At 36.3% G+C, this 22,700-nt stretch overlaps 3 protein-coding genes, 1 long non-coding RNA gene and 1 other non-coding gene across 17 annotated transcripts in view; 4 read left to right on the forward strand and 1 right to left on the reverse strand.

Annotated features, from left to right (window-relative positions):
• Positions 1 to 16,911, forward strand: part of mnb (minibrain) — a 152,838-nt gene extending 135,927 nt beyond the window's left edge. For 4 of the 7 annotated variants that reach the window (XM_053752898.1, XM_053752897.2, XM_053752899.2 and 1 more), the window contains 8 exons: positions 4,745 to 4,933; positions 5,342 to 5,489; positions 6,502 to 6,675; positions 7,799 to 7,911; positions 9,190 to 9,399; positions 10,217 to 10,305; positions 10,432 to 10,561; positions 11,345 to 13,074. In XM_053752898.1, the coding sequence (XP_053608873.1) occupies positions 4,745 to 4,933; positions 5,342 to 5,489; positions 6,502 to 6,675; positions 7,799 to 7,911; positions 9,190 to 9,399; positions 10,217 to 10,305; positions 10,432 to 10,561; positions 11,345 to 11,605 (1,314 nt within the window). In that variant the 3' untranslated portion in view covers positions 11,606 to 13,074. Of the gene's footprint in view, positions 1 to 4,117; positions 4,420 to 4,744; positions 4,934 to 5,341; positions 5,490 to 6,501; positions 6,676 to 7,798; positions 7,912 to 9,189; positions 9,400 to 10,216; positions 10,306 to 10,431; positions 10,562 to 11,344; positions 13,075 to 14,038 lie in introns of those variants that run through there. The other 3 variants (XM_053752896.1, XM_053752900.1, XM_053752902.2) reach the window with 3 other exon arrangements.
• On the reverse strand, positions 15,182 to 18,698 carry LOC128674404 (uncharacterized). The gene is made up of 3 exons (XR_008405159.1): positions 18,597 to 18,698; positions 18,077 to 18,493; positions 15,182 to 17,941 (listed from the first exon to the last, which is right to left on the reverse strand). It is a non-coding gene; the product is annotated as an uncharacterized LOC128674404 (long non-coding RNA).
• An 88-nt stretch (positions 18,699 to 18,786) lies between these two features.
• LOC128674403 (uncharacterized) lies at positions 18,787 to 21,232 on the forward strand. Its single transcript, XM_053752904.1, has 4 exons — positions 18,787 to 19,254; positions 19,487 to 19,610; positions 19,757 to 19,924; positions 20,392 to 21,232. The coding sequence occupies exons 1-4, from the start codon at positions 19,208 to 19,210 to the stop codon at positions 20,839 to 20,841; spliced, it is 789 nt and encodes a 262-aa protein (XP_053608879.1). The 5' UTR covers positions 18,787 to 19,207; the 3' UTR covers positions 20,842 to 21,232.
• A 217-nt stretch (positions 21,233 to 21,449) lies between these two features.
• TRNAH-GUG (transfer RNA histidin (anticodon GUG)) lies at positions 21,450 to 21,521 on the forward strand. The gene has a single exon. It is a non-coding gene; the product is annotated as a tRNA-His (tRNA).
• A 282-nt stretch (positions 21,522 to 21,803) lies between these two features.
• LOC128674221 (uncharacterized protein) overlaps positions 21,804 to 22,700 on the forward strand; it is a 334,397-nt gene continuing 333,500 nt past the window's right edge. For all 7 annotated transcript variants that reach the window (XM_053752663.2, XM_053752668.2, XM_053752666.2 and 4 more), the window contains exon 1: positions 21,804 to 22,112. The gene's annotated coding sequence lies outside the window, so the exon portion shown is untranslated. The remainder of the gene's footprint in view (positions 22,113 to 22,700) is intronic.

Raw genomic sequence — 22,700 nt, forward strand, 5'->3', positions numbered from 1 at the left:
TAGTGGTAAGTCATATCAGATGCCTTTAGCTGATTTGAATAAAATCTGACACCAGTGTTAGCAATAACATACTCGATAAATATATTTCACTAGTTTTTTTGCGATATTATTTTCATTTGAGAGATTTTATGTAAATGACTGAGCTTTTCACTATACTAATTTGGGTGTAATAAATGACAGGAATCATTTGTATGATAAGGTAGGGAACCTCGGGGAAAGTGATCAAATAATATTAAAGTGTTGGTGCAAAAGTTAAGTTGCAGCAAAACATTTATCTGTCTCATAGCAACTTGCTCACAAAGTTGAGTTAGTTGTTCATGTTGTTATTAAAGGTGCGACAAGATTGAATAACTCGTCGGGGGAACATGACTCCGGCCGCTGCGGCTCAAACTGCATACAGTCTCGTTAAATCTTGTTTCCATCTCCGACTTCGTTCATTAGACAGTTAACCGAACAGCGAACAGTGGATCACGTCCCGCTATCAGGTGCGCTGCAAACAAAACGCTGAATAGAGGCCGGGTTAAACATGCACGACGGGTGTACCAGTATAATTAAAGTTTAGGAGACGCTCACGTCGCCCGTTAACCTCGTTATCGGGCGCTGGAAGTGGGTGAGACGGCAGGCGGGAGCTGGCGTGGGGCCCGGGGGGTACGGGGAAAATCAATGACAGCCGCCGCGCGCCGCGCCGGGCGGGGAGACGCGCTCATCTCGCGGCCACGTGGGCCGGTCACTGGCCTACCAACCACCAAGACTATGGGAAATCTATAAGAGGGGACGTCTGACCTTTTCATGTGACTGATGTGTGTGATATCAGCGTTGATCGGGATTGGATTGACGGATAATTTGATTTTTATCTGTACTTTTTCTATTGTCGCTGTAAGATATGACAACAAACTTTTTAGCTTTGAACACCAGGGATATACAAACTTTTTACCCTTTAATAATAGGTTCAAGGGTGATTTTCAATTTTTTATTGTTATTTATCAGGAGTTGTCCACATGTTTCCAAAATCAAGCGCTGGTATCTATCAATATTGATGAGCTTCAACCCTTCGGCATATAAATCAACACCCCATACGCTATAACAGAACTCCTCGACTTCGCAAGTCAAATCTAACCCCATTACTCATGTCTCTCATATTGATACCCTCCGTTATTCCGTATAAAGTTTCCCGTGACGCGTACACACTTGTTTCGTTCAATATCGTCCAATAACCGTTGCCATGCGGACTGTACTTTGCGTACATAGGTTTATAGCTTTCCGAAGGCTCACAGTTGTCGGGGCGCGCTCGGTCGCCTGTAAAATACACTCTCTAATATGTAGGTCGTTGTCAGAAATTTGGGTTATCGTTCGGCCGCGTCGATATGCGACATTTCCGCACCGACACGCGGCCAATTCTATGCACTGGCCAATATTATCTGTGTTGCTATGTTGTCACGCGGCGCGCCGTCGGCAGTTATGTAATAGTACTCCGGAATGCCAGATATTCTCGTGACGTACTCGCACTTGGATACAGCTGTCAAATCAATAATTAATTGTTCTTTTATTTATTCTCTCTAGCGGTTACATCATTTTATTAGCAATATTAATAACATTGTCAGCAACATTGACATTACCGATCAACAACCTAATAACCTCATTAAATCTGTCTTTTGTTACATGCGACGCGTACATTTGTTATTTTAATTATTCAGTAAATCTACATCAGCGTATTATGCCCCTTATGGCATTTTGGGAAAGGGGACCGCCACTCCATGTTTGTCATTTTGATATATCTTCTGTCATCTCGTCATTCATTGTTATTTCCTACATTATATCATCTACATCAAATATGTTGCTTTAAGAAACCATATTATTTACAGAACCTAACGAAATATCAAGCGCCATCAAATTTTAATAAGACAAGAATTTCCGGATACTACGTCAATTGGAATTGATCGCTAGATCGATACGCATTATACAGGACATTCACACGCCATACCTACCGGTGGTGAGTCATAGTCATATTAGGCGAGTCGCGACATAAAAAACCCGTAGCAATGAACTTCCTAGCCAATCCACGTGTTCGAATGTTTTATTATAATCATATACCAATGGAATAAAACAATGAGTGAGCGGAAATTTAACAATTTTATACGCGTAATTCGCATATGATTAGGGGTAGTGCACAGGTGAGGCTCCTCATAGATTTGCGTTATTAATCTTAGTTTTAACAGTAGTTTCCAGGATCTGCTTTACTAAGCGTATAGCATTCGTCTGATTTACTCTTCAATTTGGATCGAAATTACCAATCATCTCACATAAGGCATCAAAATTGCCAAATCGATACAAATTCTTCAATATCTTTGGTATTATCAATCACTATACCGGGGAAGCCCCTATTATCACATCCTTACCCATATAAACGCTTATAATAACCTTGACACAATTATTATCAATTCTGTCAGTCCATAACACTCTTGTCAATAGACGTCAAATTTAATGCTCTTGTCGGTTTACCTTCCATTGCTCGCTCTTCATAGTCAATTGCTTTTATCCTATAGTCAATATTAGCAGCCATGAAAAGTGAAATCACAACATGCGTTATCCATCTGCAGTTTCGTTAACGCACGGTGACGCCGACCCATCGTCGATCAATGTCAACCACATATTTGGGTCAACGTCCGTCATCCGAATTCCCGCGTTCGTCTACTCGTGTCCTGCGGTGTTACGAACGCTCCCGATTCTGATTGTTACACGATGTAATGACATATTGCTAACTATATTATAACTACCTGGGAACATGGAGTAAGGCTCTGACTACAGTGAAGGGAAAATGGAGTGTGTAGAGATAGATGTTTCTCTGCTAGGGTAACAGAAAACCAAGCGGAAAGTTGATTCAATGTATTGCAGTTCTACTGCAGCATCTATTAAAGTAGAAAGAAAGATATGTGAAGCATATATGTCTGTTATGAAGATCTTTTTAAAAAGTAGCGGAGATAATTGTGCTGGTTGCTGGTTGGTCCAAAGGTAAGCAAGGTTAGCGGGTCTTATGTCGTGTCGGCCATGTCTCTTCTTGTCCTTGTCCTTCTTGTTCTTGTCCTGCCACTCAATCAACAAGACATCACTCTGCTTAACATTTTCCAATGAAGCTACTGGGAGTATTGTGTTCTTCTTATTCTTCTTTGCTTGTCGACGTTCTCCAACTATTTTTAATTCTGAAGACGTTGGAAAGTGTCGACAAGCAAAAGAAAGTGTTGACACAGCCACAGCTTAGTCTGTGTCTATCATTAATTCTCCCCTAATACAGTAATTAGTACTGTGTTAACAATTTTGTTGTTTAAACCCACGTCTCCACCCTGATGTAGTCCAGCCCTAACGAAGACATGCCGTTGATCAATGTCAGCGGCACACGCACGTCGAACTCTGTCAGTTCTTGAATCCCGTCGGGCGTTGCGATCACTTTATTATTAATTACGACCAGGAACCGTGTATATTTCGGGATAAATCGTATAGATGTGTTGTTCCAAAAATCATGTACAAAACTGTCCAGTCATTATTGAATGACTGTAAAAAAGATCATGATCATCACAAACATCAGTCATAAAATCAGTAACTTGTGTGATTACACTCTCCAAAACATGATACCATACTAATTAGTAATTTGTATGCTATCATGTTTTATATGCCCAATTTAAAGACACTATGGTGAAATTATAATTATGTGGCCAGGTCACATAGTTATGAGAAGCCATCGTCGATCAATGTCAACATATCTGGGTCAACGCAGTCTACCGAATTCACACGTTTTTGATAGGAGATATGGAAACTTATTCTTGCTTTCTTCAACTCTCATCAAGATTCATGTAACATTGATTCCACGTAGATTTATGAACCAAATATTAAAATAATTTGAGATTCTACATATAGTTGCTGCTTCTACACTTAGCTGCACTTTTGTAAAGGATATGGTTGAGGCAGATATTCAAATTCAGAATAAAAACTATTTCGTTGCAAAGAAATATCATGATAGTTCAATGACATCATGTCAGAATATTTACATTTGTCAAACACAATAATCAGCATTCACAAATCGCGATAATAACGTGTTACAACAACATTCCGAACTATTTAGCTCTTTGAAGTTCCCAGCTTCAATATCATAAAGCAGGCAACAACTCTGGGAAACAATAAATCAATCTGTGTTAAAAATGTGGTGTTCTTTTATATAGCCGTCCAACAAATTTCATAATGTTCTAGTTTGTAACGTGCAACGAATAAAATTGAAAACTAATGGCTAATTTCAGAACTGATTTGTTGAACTGACTTTGCAAACGGATTGAAATATAGTGCTTTTATGTAGTCCTATCGATGTATCATACAAACGTAATACAGTTCTTGGGTACGCTGCCTCAACTCAGAAGGGATTATTTGAAAAATGTGTGTATCTCATCCACAGCTTACGTATAAAACTCTAAATGCTATTGTGGATCATGTTCTATTGACTCTGACATTTCATGTTATTCAGGTGAACATTTATCCGAAAATTGATCATTATTATTTCCTTTTTATTTATTTGTCATTTTATTTGTCAATTGAGCCAATCAATTGTGAGAAATCTGTTTCTCTTAAAGGAATTCTTATCCAATGTCATATTTCTCTTGTCAGTTATCAATTCGCCTAAAGGCGTTTAATGGCAGTTGATTTGACAGTCTACCATTGCAGGTTTCGATTAAATTAATGGCGAAATCCTTTTTGTCTTCAGGTATATTATGCAAAGAAGAAGCGGAGAGCGCAACAGTACCTGGGCGAGGATGGGTCGCACAAAAAGGAGAGGAAGTTGTACAACGACGGGTACGACGATGACAACCACGACTACATCATCAAACAGGGGGAGAAGTTTCTCGACCGGTACGAGATCTCGTCGCCGATCGGGAAAGGGTCCTTTGGCCAGGTCAGTTCGTAACCATCATCATCGTTATATTATGGAACCGAAGCTCTAAAAGTAGGAGATTGCTGGGCTGCGAGACGTATGGCAGCGGGAGTAGCCGGGACGCGATGAGAGATATTACTGTTATTGTTTTTATGAGCAATGAAGACTTTTTTTTGTGTTATCCTAGAGGAATTCCACTGCCAGAAAGAGTTAAAGACGTTCTTATCTATTATTTTTATTAATTACTACTAAATAATGTTACTAGCACGGGTTACCAGCCATATTATTTGACGTATATGTTATATAGATTTTTCTCATGTTTTCACATGTAAAATAAAGGGGCTATTCTTTCACTAAAGAGTGTGAGAAATCGACATCGTTCCGTTTTATTAAGTCCACAGCTTAAACGTGTAATTTTCTCGTTTCCAGGTTGTGAAGGCATACGACCACGAGGAGCAGTGTCAAGTAGCGATTAAAATAATTAAGAATAAGAAACCCTTCCTAAATCAGGCACAAATAGAAGTCAAGTTACTAGAAATGATGAACAGAGCGGATGCTGAAAATAAGTATTATATAGGTAAGTTTACAAGTTTACAGCTATGTACATATTCTTAGGCTAGTACATAACTATAGGGGCAAATAATATAATTTGAGTTTGTCCCAAAGTAAGTCAAGACTTTATATTGTCTAACAAGTAATACGTACTTACGTACATTATAGAGACATTCCATTTCATCTATTACCGAATGTTCGTTTGCTGGTCAAATCAAAGCACTTTTACTTACTATGAGTTAAACGAGATATGAATTTTTAATTCTTATAAATTTTAGAAAACCCCCAATCAATTTTGATACTTCTAATATAATATCAATAGCGTCGTAGTGACCTCACAATTTTAGTCGAGTCGACATGCTGAGACGAAGGAGTGTGTACTCCTGCGTCTGAAATATTATCAGAATTTTTGGACCTTTATTGATTTTACTTCAAATATGTTATATCATTTCTTTGAAATCGTTATGTAAATGTGAACGTATATGACTATAAATACCGACAGAAAAGCAATATTTAAGCAAACCTATTTTCAATAATTCTAAAAATACCATCTGACGTATTCGATATTTGTGTAATAGGTTTATTTTAAGTTAAGGACCTCTTATATAAACTCGTTGTTGTAATAACTCCCAATTGAACAAATCTGCAGATTGCTAAAGGTAATATTCGTAAGTTAGAATCATATTTACTCATTTCGAAGTTACCGGCTCAATTATAATTATAAAATGGAGTATTTTAGTAAACTGACATGTGTCGTATAAGTGGAAGATATGTGGTAGTAGAACCAATGGACCAATCAAAATAATATTTCAACTCGATAAGAAAAAATAATTGTCCATTCATTTAATATAGTTTGATGATGTTAACACTGCGCTTATCGCCGCATACGCAATGTTTTCCAGTCTATGTATGAAAGGTGAAAGAAGTGAACCGAGAGGGTGCAGTAAACTGGAGTATTCATGTGTTATTAGTATATAAATATGTAGGTCAGATCAGGTATCTGTTGATGTTTTTATAACAGCATTTTTTTTTTACAGTGAAACTGAAACGCCACTTTATGTGGCGGAACCACCTGTGCCTAGTGTTCGAACTGCTGTCGTACAACCTGTACGACTTGCTGCGCAACACGAACTTCCGCGGCGTGTCGCTCAACCTCACGAGGAAGTTCGCTCAGCAGCTCTGCACCGCGTTACTGTTCCTTAGTCAGCCTGGTGAGTCCGCATCGGCCTGTTGGTGTGTGTTGGGCTCACGGATGACTTAACGAATATCATTTAGCGAAATCTGTAGCTGGGTGAATTTCACGAGCGTTTTGAACGCCGTCGTGGGCTGTCATTATTGTTTATTAAATTGTACAATAATTTAATTGTCCTATTTTATAAATAAGTAAAGTACTGGTATAATGTTAATTTTATAAATGTTTAATAAAAAAAAAGAAAGAATTAGAAAAATGTACGACATTATGAAACGCTACACGTCGCGTTCGAACAGACGTGAAATTCACCCAGCTGTTCTTTAGTGGCCTAAGTAAGTCGTCTTTTTCTTCACGAGCGTGTGATGGGTAATAGTAGTCGCAAATTGTATTGTCTTGGTTGATTTTGTATTGTTTGATATGAATTGTATTGTTTGGTTAATTATACATATATATATATATATATATATATATAAGTATATATATTTTCCTTTCATCAGCACTTGATCACAATCATAATATGTTTCAGTATACCTTTTGACCATGTACTTTATTGTGTACTTACATGTTATATTATTGATAAAAAATTATACATAAATTTATATTTAAAAAATGGTAAGCCCTTCTGGCATGATAGGGACCAACACTGTTTGAATGAGTTTCTTTCGGCATTTCTTCTCAGCAGTGGTCGTTCCGAAATGCTAGTAGTTTGTAGCTTTGGTAAACATCATTTTATTTAGAATATGACGTGAAAAAGTGCCTGTGAAGGCCTAATTTCTGAATAAATGATTTGATTTTGATTTTGATATTCAAGTTCAGTGGACATGTGGATAAGAATTGACGAACAGTAGAAATTAAATAAGAAAAATACAAGTGATGTAATGCTCGAGTTTGGCCAAGATGTATCTAATTTTTTTTTTCACTCAAACGCTAAGCAGGCAGGTTTGCATGCACGTAAGAAACTAATGTGTAGGCTTCTTCACGAGTTTTTCCTTCATCACAAGCTGGTAGTGGTCAATGAAAGTACTTAAGTTTATTACTAAGATTGATCTATAGATATATTATTCACTCGTTCATCAGTACAATAGTCATTTCATCTGTCAGAAAACTGATAATAATGATGATCTGTTTCTCTTCTTTTTCAGAACTAAATATAATTCACTGTGATCTTAAGCCTGAGAATATTTTACTATGCAACCCGAAGAGGTCGGCCATCAAAATTGTCGACTTCGGCAGTTCGTGTCAGCTAGGTCAAAGGGTGAGTACAAATTTGTCAATGTAATTATCTAACCGTGAAATATGTGGCCATAATTTGGGAATTTTTGAACCTACGTTTCTTATCTTTTGCACGATTAGCGTGCAAACGTTCAAGACTCATCAAATAATTTTCCAATCGCATGTTACTACGCATTGATAACAAAAAAAAAAAATGTTGTGAACTTGTATTGGTTTATCAAGTTTTTAGTCAAATCAAATTCATAGGTTTTAAAGTATTTGGAGATGAAAAATTTGATTTATGACCTGCAATAAAACTAATATACGTACCTCCAATCTTTAATATCAACTCAAAGATTTGTGTTTTAGTGCAGTTTGCTTGTCGATAAACGCGATTCCCAGAACGCGCTAATTGCGCAGATAAAAACAAATCATTCAGGGTGCGTGTGATTCAGTACAACGGGCGAAAGGTTATCGCCAACTGCGTCTTAACATTATAATATAGCTATTATAATTATATTAAATGTATAGATAGTATTCATTGATCCGGCTGTGTGGGCGCCATTGTCCAAGACATATGAAGTAATTAGTGGCGGGTTATCGTTGATGTGTGTTGAATGGTTCTATTTTAATTGCTTTTGTTTTTGCCATTAAATCGTTCAATCGTATTGACATCTAAACTATTTATTGTGTGACATGTGCTGGATAACTATAAATTAAATAAAACTATCAGTTTAGCGAATCGTTTTGTAACAAATATTACAAGATGAGTTCATTTATATGGAAGCATTAGCTGCGCCCCGGGGCTTTGCTCCCGTGGGAATTTTGGGATAAAAGTACCCTATGTGTTATTCCAGGTTATTTTCTACCCGTACACCAAATTTCATAACAATTGGTACAGTAGATTTTGCGTGAAAGGGTAACAAACATACATAGAGAAACATACATCTCTTTTTTTATATTATTTATCCAGAAAAACAGTTACAAGTTATCATCACTGAACAAAAAATCCAACCAAACTGTAAACCAGTTTGTCGGCGAAAAACAAATCCACTCACTTTTGACGTAACCTAATATTATATTAAACTAAGATTTTTCTATTATTAAGAGTATATACTTATTACTATATCTATCTATTCAGTCACGGTTCCAAGCAAAACTTTCTTTAACTTTCTTTTAAAACTTGCACCTCCCTAATAAATATCTTTGCCATGAACCGAACAGCTCGCCGACAATTCACACGCGATTGCACTAACAACCGAAAGTTATTGCTTTAGGTATCTGACTAGTCGGGTTGATTCTTATTCATTTCCCATTCTAGATATACCAATACATCCAGTCGCGGTTTTACCGCTCACCGGAAGTGTTGCTGGGGATCCCGTACGACCTGGCCATAGACATGTGGTCGCTCGGCTGCATCCTGGTGGAGATGCACACGGGGGAGCCGCTGTTCTCGGGCGCCAACGAGCTGGATCAGATGAACAAAATCGTGGAGGTGCTCGGCATGCCGCCTGATCATTTATTAGACCAGGTAGGCTTGGTCATTTGTTTCATACAAAATATAAAATTGAAAAAAAAATCTTTGATTAATTCATGGGGGTAGTGTAATGGTTAAGACGCCCGCCTGTAGATTCGAAAGTCTCGCAGGTTCGAGTCCTACTCGTGCCACATGAGTTTGTATACTCATGAAAGTAGTTTTCATCGACCACCAATTCCTTCCGTTGAAGGAGAACATCGTGAGGAAACCTGCATGCTGGTTGATTATTAACTTGTGTGTGAAATGGAGAAGGCAATGGCAAACCAATCCATTATTAATGCCAAGAAAGTTGTTATGTATGTTTCATTCCACGTAATGACCACGACCCTCAGTCATGAGGAATACGACTATGAAGAAGTGTACTTTTATTGTTTTTTCCATTATGATGATTAGTGTATGCGGTGGAACAACATGATTTGGTTGTGACGTAAAGTTATATGCGTATGAGCAATTGTACACTGAGATAATTTGAGTTTGTTATCTCAAGTCTCTTAGAATAAGTGGTAGATTTGGCATGTGGTTCCGCCCGAGAATGAGACTATTCCGTATGTATATTGTATGAGGTGATTAAGGGGAACATAGCCGTGATAGTAGGTTAAGGGACCAGAAACCGCGGGAATATGTGAAGATGAGAAAATGAATAAGTGATAGATTTTGCATTTTTTAGTTTTGTTTTATTTATTTATTTTTAAGGAAAAAACGTAGTTTCTGCTATCTCAACTGACTGCACTAGTTGATATAAATTTTCCGTTGAAATAAGCATTACGAAATAATGAAAAAAAAATCAATAAAAATGTTGTATTTTTTCCAGGCTCATAAAACCAGAAAGTTCTTTGACAAACTACCAGCGTCGGAGGGCGGAGGTTATGTCCTTAAAAAAGTAAATGGAAAGGACGGCAGGTGAGTTTGACTCAGTATAAATAAGGAAGATTTAAAAAGTTTAAAATTTTCGTTTAGTTTCATCATCTGTTATGAGTATAGTAGTTCGCATTCGCATAGTACAATAAGATGTAACGTTGGCCGCAGCGGAGTGCGCAAGTACCGCGCGGCGGGCACGCGGCGGCTGCACGACGTGCTGGGCGTGGAGGGCGGCGGGCCCGCGGCGCGCCGGCGCGGGGAGCCCGGACACGGCGTCTCCGACTACCTCAAGTTCAAGGTATGTCCTCTAGTGCAGACGAAGGCTCTGGTTTGGATTTAAGGGTTGACGCAAGAGCGGGAAATTAAAGCTCAGGTGAAATCATATCTGAAAGAAAAACTGGTCCCAGTCTATAAATGTCCTATGGTTTGATGGAAAAGTAAATTAAATTATGACAAATTGACAGTTCTTGCTCGTAAATATTTGATCGCTCCGTCAGCCAGCGTTCCGAGTGAGCGATTACTTAGTGCTGCCGGGCTCATCTATGAGCCACTCAGAAATCGCCTTATAGGAAAAAAGGCTGCCTTGACTATTACAATTTGAATAATAATACGTACCTACTTTATTACAATTAGGTAATATAATTATTAATAAATATTCAAATTCAAATCATTTATTCCGAAATTAGACCTTCACAGGCACATCATTATCATTAGTTTTATTTGTTATTTAAATGAATTACCTGAACATTAACATTCGCGAATGAAAATATGACATTTGTAACATCCCTGCTATATACGAGTCGCATCACTGGATCGAAACTCATTTAGATTCATCGCCGTCTACAGACCGGTACTTAAGCGTTCGGGCTGTTATTATTATATCCATTATGATACTGAATGAATACTAGATAACAAAATACGGTAGAACGTCAGTGATCCAGTTGTGATGTACAGTTATTTACTGAGGGAGCCATTAACCCTTGCCGTACACTTCCCTAATAAAGCGACGAATATATTACACTTCAGTTTTCTATCAGTTATCCCCACAATAAAGTTAACATTAAACTCTCAATTTTTCCAGGACCTGATCCTGCGCATGCTAGAGTACGACCCGAAGCAGCGAGTGACGCCGTACTACGCGCTACAACACAACTTCTTCAAGAGGACCGCCGACGAGAGCACCAACACGCAGCAACACCATCCACACGGTCAGTACATTCGCTCGGCTGTGACACCCCACACCCTCTGCCTCGGGAGAACTGCCGACGACAGCAGCGGCACCATCGCGGTCACTGCAGTCTGCTCAGCGGCTGTGATGCCCCGAAACCCAGGATCCGCTTAAAAATTAAGACTGACGATCGACGCGAAGTCAAACCTCTGGATAATGCAGTTGTTACATGTCGGCTGACGAAGCGTTTTATCCCTTAGTCGCCTCTTCCTACGTTCATGGAGAGGAGTTATCCTATTTTAGGACGGGACGCCACGCATTTTGAGGCAATTGAGGTATCAAAAGGTAATCACAATATATTAGTATACTGGTTGACGGTCTTATATACATGTTACGACAGTAAAAACTCAAATATGCTGATAGTATTTTTTTGGTATTAGCTAACTTGAGTTACGAAAATGATGTTAATTTCTTGATAACAGAAAATCTAAAATTCTCAACATCGCCAAAGTGATAAAATGTTAGTTATATTTTCTATCTAAAAAAACCTGTGTTTCATTCTAAAATTTTCTCACTTTTGCGATGTTCTTTTTTGTCATAATCTGATCATTTAGTGTAACTACAATCATGTCAGCTTGTGTCATGTTCTCCGCTAACGCTTGTCATCAACTACTGACTAATTAACTCGTGTGTGCGAAACGAAATCTTCATTTTGTTATGTGGAAGTTATCTGTGTTTTATAAAACACAGACATCAGGATCTGGATCAGATTTTCAATGCAAGAATGCAATTAGTCGGCTAATATTTTTGCGTGGTTTTAAAGATCTAAGCATACATAAGGACAGACAGACAGCGAGAAGCGACTTTGTTTTGTATCCTGTAGAGAAACCACTCTCGTACTGATATTAGGTGAATCAGTCTGGACTCAAACAGATGGCTTCCACACAACAGTCGTTCCATATTCTAACATGTCTGTGTTCCTGTAATCCAATCGCAGGAGCTCACATTGTCACCATTTCACGTGTACGGAGGTGTCGATATCAAATAATTTACTCGGAAATTGGGCCTTCACAGGCACTTTTTTACGGTAATAAATGAAATAATATTTACCGAAGCCACAAACTACTAGTTCCACCACGTATAAAGCAAGTATATGTGTACATAATGTGGTGTGTTTCGCGGCAGATGGTCCGTCCGACCCGCGATGACTAGAGCGGGCCGGCGGCGCGCCCCAGCGACACTAGCGCCGCCCGTCTCTAGCAGGTCTGACTCTCTCTCTCACTCTCACTCTCTCTCTCACCGCGGGTTGCCACTCATACAGACGATTATTTTTTCTTGTCAGATAATGCCTAATGTATTTCTGACGTTTTATACCATTTAAAACAATGTTGTTTTTATTTACGGGTACAAAAATAATAGGTTTGAAGAACGTCTTTTGTTTAATGAGTAAAATGAGAAAACGATTGTTTAATAGTCAGGCAAATTAGGGCTATGAAAATATAATTTCGTTATTAGCAACAACGATCGAAACTTATAATTGTTGCGAATATTGTAGAAACACTGATGTGTTCATTGTGTCGGTCACTATGATGACTATCCTCAGTTCTACTCTTAATCGAAAATACATGTAATTACATTTATTATGGACTGTAATAAAATATAAAATACTGAATCAAGAAAACCTAAATTAAAATGCTGATTTTCTAGTAATTATTTTTATATTATTTGTTTTTGAGTTGGTTCATTACAAACAAAAATACAAGTCTTTATTTCTTTATAATATTAGTATGGAGGTATGGATAAAAAAAATATTAAACTGGATGTGGCAACCCTTCCCACAACCCTTCTCCCGTGTTGACGATTGCCAAGTCTGCCGCATGTCTCGTTGTTGCATGCTTACCCTTATGTCAAAACATTTTATGTTTAAAAATCTGCAATTTAAAATTTAGTATTTCTTAAAGGTGAATTTTAATATTTTTGATTCAAGAAGACCACCACATTCAGTATAAAGGTGTAAGTTGCAGATTTTGTGATTTTGTCTGTGTTAGTTTTTTGTTTATGGTTTTTATAATGAAGCTGCTGTGTGTTTTTAAGTTAAAATATATAATTTTTGTAATTTATTTTAAGATTAATTTAATATCATTTTCATCCTCCGTATAAAACACTTAAATATAAACGATTTATCACATGTTGCTTAAAATCCATTTTATAAATTAGGTTTATTTTAATTAGTTCACTAATATCCCCAAGTAGGTAGTAGTGATTAAGATTTAACTATTTGGTTTACAAAAATAACTATGCATTTTTTTGTTGCTCACGCAATTTATGTTTCCATATAGTATAAATGGAAACATAATTTGTTAAGACAAAACACTTCTCAATTTAAATAAAAAATCATTACGCAAAATTTATACGACATCGTGTTCCTTGTTTAAGCAATAAAAAAAATAGCATATTGGTAAACCGAGTTCGAAATGAATCTTTAAGCCGTCGTACTCATATCGATAGTTTGATTATCGATTGCAACTATCGATAGGTGTTTCGGAGGTTCGAGGTATAGAGTATAGAAATAGTAATAGAGTGTCGTGTTCTGTCTGTCCGGTGCAGTGGGCGGCGGCGGACGGCTGTGGGGCGGGGGCGGGGGCGGGGGCGGGGGCGGGGGCGGCGAGCGCATGGAAGTGGAGGCCGCGCGGCGCTCCGCTGAGCTGCGCGCTGTCGTCAGCCCCGTCGCCATACACTAGTGACAGTGCGACAGTGCGACAGTGACAGTGACCGTCTAGTGTAAGCGAAACCGTAGTGACAGGACTGCGACCGAGAGACCGAGTATTTATAATTCTATTTTTATTTAACGCTATAAGTCTGATTGTAAAAAATATTATCGAGAATTTGTTACGGAACGTGTATTATTTGAACTTGTGCTTCGATCGGTACTTAGAGAAATAAAAAGACTACATATTAGTCAGATTCGCGAATCCGGATGCGCATAAATGGCATGAAAGCTAGGTTTTTTTATTGTTACGCGGATGCATATCGAGAACGCAATATGGTAGAAAATAAATATTGTATATAAATTAGTGGAACCGAACATTAAATATCGACTGGGAAATGAAAACTGAAATGATCTAGTGTTTAGTTCGATCTGTGCTAGTTAGGCTTTCGTTCGGTTTTATTATCGCAAGCTTTACATTTAAAGTGTCGGCAACTGACTGAAATTCAAAGGGCCAATGAGAATTTGTTTTTACACAAACAAAGAAATAGATTTAAGTATGTTTTAAATGCACAAAGAGTTTATATAACACAAATGTGGTTTAATGATCCTTTCAATTTGACTGTCCTAAATTATTTGAAACCCTCGCATTTTAGACTTGTAATATATATATATATTTGTAATGTTTGGTTATAACCCCACGCTTGTGATTTGTATCTCAAGTTTAAAATTAATGTACAGATTTATTTTTGACCCGTTGGAATATTCAAACGTGTAAAACATAATAGTGTATAGGTAATTCTATTTAAAAAAAAAACACAAAATGTATTTGTAGGTTACGAGAATGTTGAATCATATATAAAACTTTTGGGTATTTCAGATAGAAGTTAATAAATTAAATGACTTGTTCAACCTTTTTGGATTTGAATCTACAATAGACAAACCTCATTGCAACAGACTGGCCGAAACTTTGTATCGGAGATATTTTGTATAGCATTAACTGAACACTGCCTTATTGTGCCGGAAATTTTTATGATTACAGCTCGACACTCACGGGGGACTTTTGAAGATTGTTTTTTTTTTTTATTTGAGCGCTTCAGTGCCGCTAAACGATGGCTTTTGCAGCCTAAATATGCAAGCAGTGCATATGATAAGTGTCCATGTCTACGTCGAGAAAAATCAAAATTATTCCTAAATAAATGTTATGTTTTTCTTGACAATTGACAATGGCAATGCGGATATTAAAGTATATCAAATACTTTAATTAGCATACTTGCTCGAGTTATTTTGTTTGGTCGTGGAAGTGTCGTGAGTGCCGAGCACGGGAAGCGTCCGCGCCGGTTCGAGAGAGGAATTAGCAAAATATAATAATTTAGAATTGTTTTTAGTTAATTATCGACTGAAGCTCACTGGAACCGGCGCGGGCGCCGACGACGCAACAGCAAGCAGCAAGCTACAGCGCTGACTGACTGCATGACGTTGCCGATTTTATAATGTAAAAAAAAACACTATTAATTTAATTATCCTAAAATGTTTGTAAGGTACTGGCGATTTGTTTTTACATGAAGCATTAAAGTATTTCACAAACTTTATTTCTTATAGCACTGTACTAGTTTAACCCGTTTGATTGTAGATTTGAATCTATTTCTAATCTTGCTGTTATGTACTATTTCAAATATCTGTATAATATTTACAATAATACTTTTCTGCTTCATGAGATTATAGGATTGTTAGAAAGAGTATAAGAAATACATAGGTATGGATATACGTGTTTAATTTGACTATAGAGCAATAACGAAATTGTATCAAAAAATGCAGATTTCCACATAACAATGTCAATAAGCTCTTGTATTTTAAAGAAGACATTTCAGATTTTTTTTTTAATTTTGTAAGAGATTGCTAAAATTTTTATTTTTGTTCGCATTTAGAGCATACTAGAGACGAGGGAATCTGCAGCACAATACAGTTTTAACAACTAGTCTCGGTGATAAGTGATAATGAACACATCAATTTATTTTAATAGTTCTAACTAAATCCATTACTCGAGATGGCCCTAGATGTTTGCGCTTGAGTATGTAATATATGTGGACGTTAGATGTTTCTTTGTCAGTTGTTAACTTTTGCGAACTTTACCGGCGGGGGACAAACTTTAGATTTCCAGCAGTTAACATTCGCCGATGTATCTTTTTTTGCATTCTGTTCTTACAATTTGTGGCCAAGCCAAGCATTTGTGATATAAATAAGCTTGTCCTATTTCTTATGAACTATTTCTTACTACTTCCATTATATTCTTGTTTCAAGTCAACTGTGAATATTGTAAATTTGTACAGGTAGTAATGTATATCATAAGAGTTGAGCTCTTTACAGCCAATGCCGTACTACGAAATATGGCGTAGTAAATATGTATTATAATATAAAATGTTTGGCACTGAATGTAAGAAAGAATGAATGTGTTGAAGTGCAAATTTGTGCTTGTGTTTTTATATTCTGTCTGCTGTAAATAATTATAACAATAATAATGTCTGAATCGTGGTTGGCAGAGAAAGAAACAGCTCTAAAGACAATCAGCGAATCTGACGTCCACCAATATAGTATACCTATTTATTTGTACTGTGACAGCATGGAGTGTAAATGTTTGGTGCAGTTAAGTGATATGAGCTATGTTTATCTCCTATCGGATTGTCAGTTCGCAGGCACTGTAACAATAAAAGGATATAAGCTTATTGGTCAACTTTTGTATTTTAAATCAATAAACTATAGCAATGACACGTAATTTTTATTTCTTTTATTTTTATCCTCGCACAAATGCAAACGCTCAGATGAGAGAGAGAGAGAGACCATTATAAATGGCGTTACACCACAAAAACCTGAACAAATATGTATGTAAATAACCTGCATAATGTAAAATAATCAATGCATGTCTAGCAGGGCGCATATAGTACATATTTGATTGATTGAACATCACGATGGAATAATTTTTTAAACTTAAACTTGATAACTGTCCTTAGTACTTGTCTATCACAGGCCAACTGAGACGACGATTTTGTCCACTACGGCATGGCAGAGGGACAACCATATTTATTTTTATCTAGACATAGCTCAAGTAACAACGTAATAAATTATACACCTAAACTTTTCTCAGGAATCTTATTATCTATTGGTGAAAACCGTACAAAAATCTGTCCGATAGATTTTGAGTTTATCGCGTTCATAGAGACAGACAAGGGGACATTATTCTTTATTATATTATATTATTGCATTGTATGTGTTTGAGTTTAAATAAACTCAAAAACATCTGTTTGTTCGCAATATTGCGAACAGAAAGACGCGATAGAGGACTTTGTTTTTTTTATATATGTAAAGATAAGGAATTTTCAAAATAAATCAATTCAAATGTGTTGGCCGGTTGGCCCCACTTTCGCGGTGTCGTGTCAGCCAGGGGCATAGCCTTGTTGACGCTCTCCTATTATCAAGTACTTATATGTTTAAAAATAATTTTGTTTCTAGCTCGGAACACTTCACACATGAAGACTTATAAAATATGGACTTCATGCAGGTAAGATCTTCAGTGAAAATCAAGTTTATATCAGTTTATGACGATAGGGATGGCCCAGGACAGAAATGGTTGGCGGAGAATGAAGGAGGCCTATGCCCAGCAGTGGGTCACGGAGGGCTGCAGATGATGATGATGACCACAGTTTACCAAATTATTTTCAGGATAATCCACTAAATCCTTCCTTTTTCCTTTAACCTTTTCAGCGCCAAAGACCACGATTGCCTAGAAGGTATTTTTGGTCGTAAATCTGCAACAATATTGAAAATTGGCGCCTTTTGCCTCCAATGGCAATGTTTGTGTACCTTAGTTGTACCAGTAGCGCCATCTGCGCTGAGCTTTGCGTAATATGCCCTATTCGTAATAATAAATATAAACGGCTTACTGTAGGCTTGCTCATATAGATAATCCCCGGGAATTATTAATAAAGTTTCAATTCATCATAGGATAATTATACAATACTAGCGACCCCGCCCAACCTCGCAAGAGGTATATAAACCTTCGGGAATAAATTGTTTATATAAGAGTGCACTAAAACCCGTTGCGTGGTTTAAAAGAAAAAACTTAGACGCAGACAGACGCGTAGGGCAACAGGGTACAAAACAAAACAATAAAATATTGGTACTATAAAAAAAGTCTTGTGTCCACCAACGCCAAATTTAAAAATGTGTCGTCTCATGTCAAATGGACGTCAGTCAACTTTTTTTTAGTCAAGATCAAGTCACACCTGATCACATATTTTTTTAATGCTCAAAATTTTCTCCATCTCTATACGACTTGCATCCCCCTTATGTCCCAAGACCTGTTAATATGCAATTTCTATTAACATTAGTTTTCTCTCCATTTATAATTATATTGGCAAAATTTATACAAAATAATAATATCTACTTATAATTTTTATTTACATTATCCGTATGTATGTATGTATAATATATTTATATACTTTTATATTTTAGGTTACATACTGATCCGTGTTTATAATATCATTATAATATATTCTGTGTCAATTTCAACCTTGACGTTAGCAAAATCATCGATTTGGCGAACGATGGAGCCACGAAATTAAAAAAAAAAAAGATCAAGACCTAGGGATGGACGATCTAAAGATTGTAAACTCGAGTCACACCACTCAAGTATTTTTTTAAGACATTCGTAATAGACATGCGATCGAATGAGTAACATACAATCCGAATCACAATCTTGGTATGGTAATATCTATGTACGTAGTATGTTTAGCAGCGATAAACCTAAATACTCTTTGACAATTTTAGTCTAAGTGAACTTTATTTTTCTTTATCGAAAGTTGAAAAGTGTATTTCTATAACTCGAGTACAAACAAGTTGAATGACATCATCACAATACTATAGAGCCAACACTACTATAAAAACAACTAAAAGCAAGGGAGGTATTACGGGGGGATTAAAATTGAAATTAAAATAAAATTTGTTCCTTTTCTTTTTACTACTACTATATAAGTAATAACTACCCTACAGATGGTTTGATAATCAAACTAAAAATGTTAAACGAAGACCAGATTCGTGTTATGATACAATTTATGGAACGGTAAGTTGGAGGCTAAAGGACGCACAGGTTCAGTCAGATGTTTTTTTATTTTGTAATAAAGTAGTACCTAACTCACTTGTATTTTTCAAACATGGATATGTTCTATCAAAAAAATATGTCGTATCAAAAAACAAACTTACTCATAATGAAAAGTACCAGCATTTCTATAAAGCAAACGAATTATCATCACATCAGTAAAGTTGTTATCTAAAAGTTTTTCAACATTTTACAGTCATGGTGACTTACGACGTTCTGGCGATATCAATAATCGTCTGCGGATAAAGAAAAAGTGGCTGGAACTGGTCACGATTCTCAATAAAATAGGAGAAGCTAAGACTTTACGGCAGTGGAGCAAAGTAATAATATTTTTTTTTTAAGTTTTCAAGTTTAAGTACACAATATTAATATGATTTTTTCTCAATGAACCATTCTTTATAAATTTTTATATGAGATAAAAAATTACAAGAAGAATGTGAATGACACTAATTTTTTTACATTTCAGGTTTGGAGTGACACAAAATATAACACTATAAAGAAATACAAAAATAGCTTGAGGGGCGGACCAGAGTTGACTGAAAATGATAAGGTTATTATGGAAATCCTCAAAAGTTCACAGGGACAGTATGGAAATCCAATAACAAGTTATGACGATCAAAATGCATCACTAGAGGTACATTACATACATATCTAATCAATCTAATAACTTTAATTTTGATTAAAGTCCCTAATATACCTAAGAGACATTAATGGAACACTATTAGCATTGTACTCCGTTGGTTTACCAATGATTAAAAAATATGCCATTTTTTGTTCAATTGCCCACATGTCAATATAAGTTAAAACAAGATATAATTTTCAACAAGCCAACTAGAAATATATAATAGGCCTCATCCTTTTTGCTAGTGCACATTCTTCCAGGCACCCTGACGAACGGAGATATGAGTATAAATGTTTTATGTACAGTAAATTAATAAGTACTGAAATACAATAGGTACACATATTAATTGTAAAATTACCAGTATTACCACTGCATAAAAGTTTATGTACAGTAACTTATACCTGGTTTACTGATATTTAATCGAAATCAATTGGCATTAGATTAGATAGTGTTGCAATTAATATTATTTTCTATTTCAGATAACAATCCCAAATATTAACATTTCTTGTGACAAACCTATAAAAGAAGAAGTGAGAGAAAGAGAAGAGAAGAGAGATCTTGAAACTTCCAACCAAGAAGAGCCTAGAACAGAACAGATGTTCTATATTGTACATAAAGATGAAAAAAGAAGACACTCGGTGTCCTCATCTGCTAGCTCCTCAAAATCTTTCACAGATGATAAAACAAGAGAAAGAACAGAGAAATCAAGAAGAAGTAGCATGGATAGTGTTGATAAATTAAGTGAACTGGCAGATAAGTTTTATGAATTGGAGAGAGAGAGGGAGAGGTTAGCTCATGAGAGGGAAATGGCTAGAATACAGCAGCACAGAGAGTTTCTCACTGTCATGTCCAGATTGGTAACTGTAGTGGAGTCCTTGGCGCCAAGCATAAAGATGTATATGGACAGAAATTTAAATGGAGGCGGATGATTACTTACTGCTGTAAATATTTTGTATTGATTGGTACAAAACTAGATTTTTGTCAAAAATAAATGTTTTTTGGTATTCAACATTGGTTCTTAGAATCGGGAACTATTTATTAGTTGTCATATATTTAATCAACTTTAGAATCTTTTCACTAATGAAAGAGACAAAATAAAAATGAAGCTCAGTGGACTGTCCCGGATAGACAGGACCAAGGGTTCATTCGCGTTCCTTTTCAAAAAACATTCATCTCAATATTGTTTTCAAAATTAGTACAAGCAAGCGACGAAAATTATGAAATAGATAAATATTAACATTTGTTATGTATTTTTAAATAAACAAATATGTACATTTAAATGAATTGATTATTAATAATAAAACGTAACTTTAAGTATGACCATTTTTTTTTGTTTTACAAAGAATATAATTCTTTTTAGAGAAAAGTGGTAAAAACTATTTATAAAATAATATTGTGTTTTTGTGAAAACAACACAAACAAATTGAAGGAATTAAAATCATCGTGCATTATGCATAAATTTGCATTTCTGTAGTAATATGATACTGCAGTGACTAAAGCCGTGCATATTTTCGACAAGTCAACTAATGCTCCGATAGCCGTGATCGTCTAGTGGTTAGGACCCTACGTTGTGGCCGTAGTAACCCAGGTTCGAATCCTGGTCACGGCAGTGTTATCACTGTTACGGCGGAGCTTTTTTTTTAGTTTGTTTTTATTTTTCTTATTTATTTTTTAAAATTAATTATATGATAATAAAAACAATTCTTATCGCTTGAATTAGGAGTCTGCCATCTTTTGAATTAATTGAAAAACACTTACTATAGAACAGCATAACATTGTAACACACTATTTCTACAGGTTATGCTTTTGAAAGTTAATTTCCAAATCACACCAATAGATGGCGGCACTAGTATTTGTTTTGGTTCACATCACGCACCGCAGCTGTTCGCTATCATAGAAATACATGAGAGAAAAGGAGTGGTGATTAGGCCTGTCTTTGCCTAAAATTGTGTTTTTTATATGGTTGCAAGGCCTTTTGCGATCTGTGCTCGATATATGTGAGAGGTGTAGTGGTCCCACGTGTGTTGTATCGTTAGTGGTGCTGAAAAACCTTGTTAAGTGACGAAATTAACGCTGTAAACGTTGGCTATGACGTTTACTACGGTGTTTTGTGTCTGTGTGAGTGAATAAGCCAACAACGGCAATGCCTGGCCGTTGGAGCGAATCTCTATAACGGAATTGTATGTGAATGCTGCTTTCGGTAAGTGAATTGTATTGTTTTGATTCAAGGCATAACCTAACCTATATAGGTCACTCCTGTGAATTTCGTACGTGGATAGTTTGACCTCGATACACATTGGTGCCATGCCTTTCGATTGCGAATTTCTCTGCAATTTCTACCCACCTAGAGTTCTGTATCGATGTACAATTTTTTTTTGTTGATTACTCACTTCCTAACTAATCAAATGTTAATTGATGGTGATTATAAAGAGTTAAGCGATTTCGTGATTCAATGTCTTTATCACCCCTATGATTTTCTGCATAAGGTTGATATCAAACACGTATTCTGACAGTTTTTTTAACACAAGTACAATCGGCTACGCGGAAATGTATTCGAATTTCGAATTTTTTGTATCGTTATACACTCACTGCGGTAGAAAAATATTTGGTTGTTATACGAGTAGGTAGAATGAAGATTGATTTTCTCATGTTCGATCCTGCATTTGTCTCCCTATTTTCTGCATACATTTTAGGTACACTCTGCTATAGTACCTAGTATACCTACTAATCTACTTACTACCTACCTACCTAGATCCTACGCAAATCGAAATAGGTTTACTTACTCTAA

Source organism: Plodia interpunctella, chromosome 12 (assembly GCF_027563975.2).
Source record: "Plodia interpunctella isolate USDA-ARS_2022_Savannah chromosome 12, ilPloInte3.2, whole genome shotgun sequence".
In the NCBI taxonomy this organism is placed as follows: Eukaryota; Metazoa; Arthropoda; class Insecta; order Lepidoptera; family Pyralidae; genus Plodia; species Plodia interpunctella.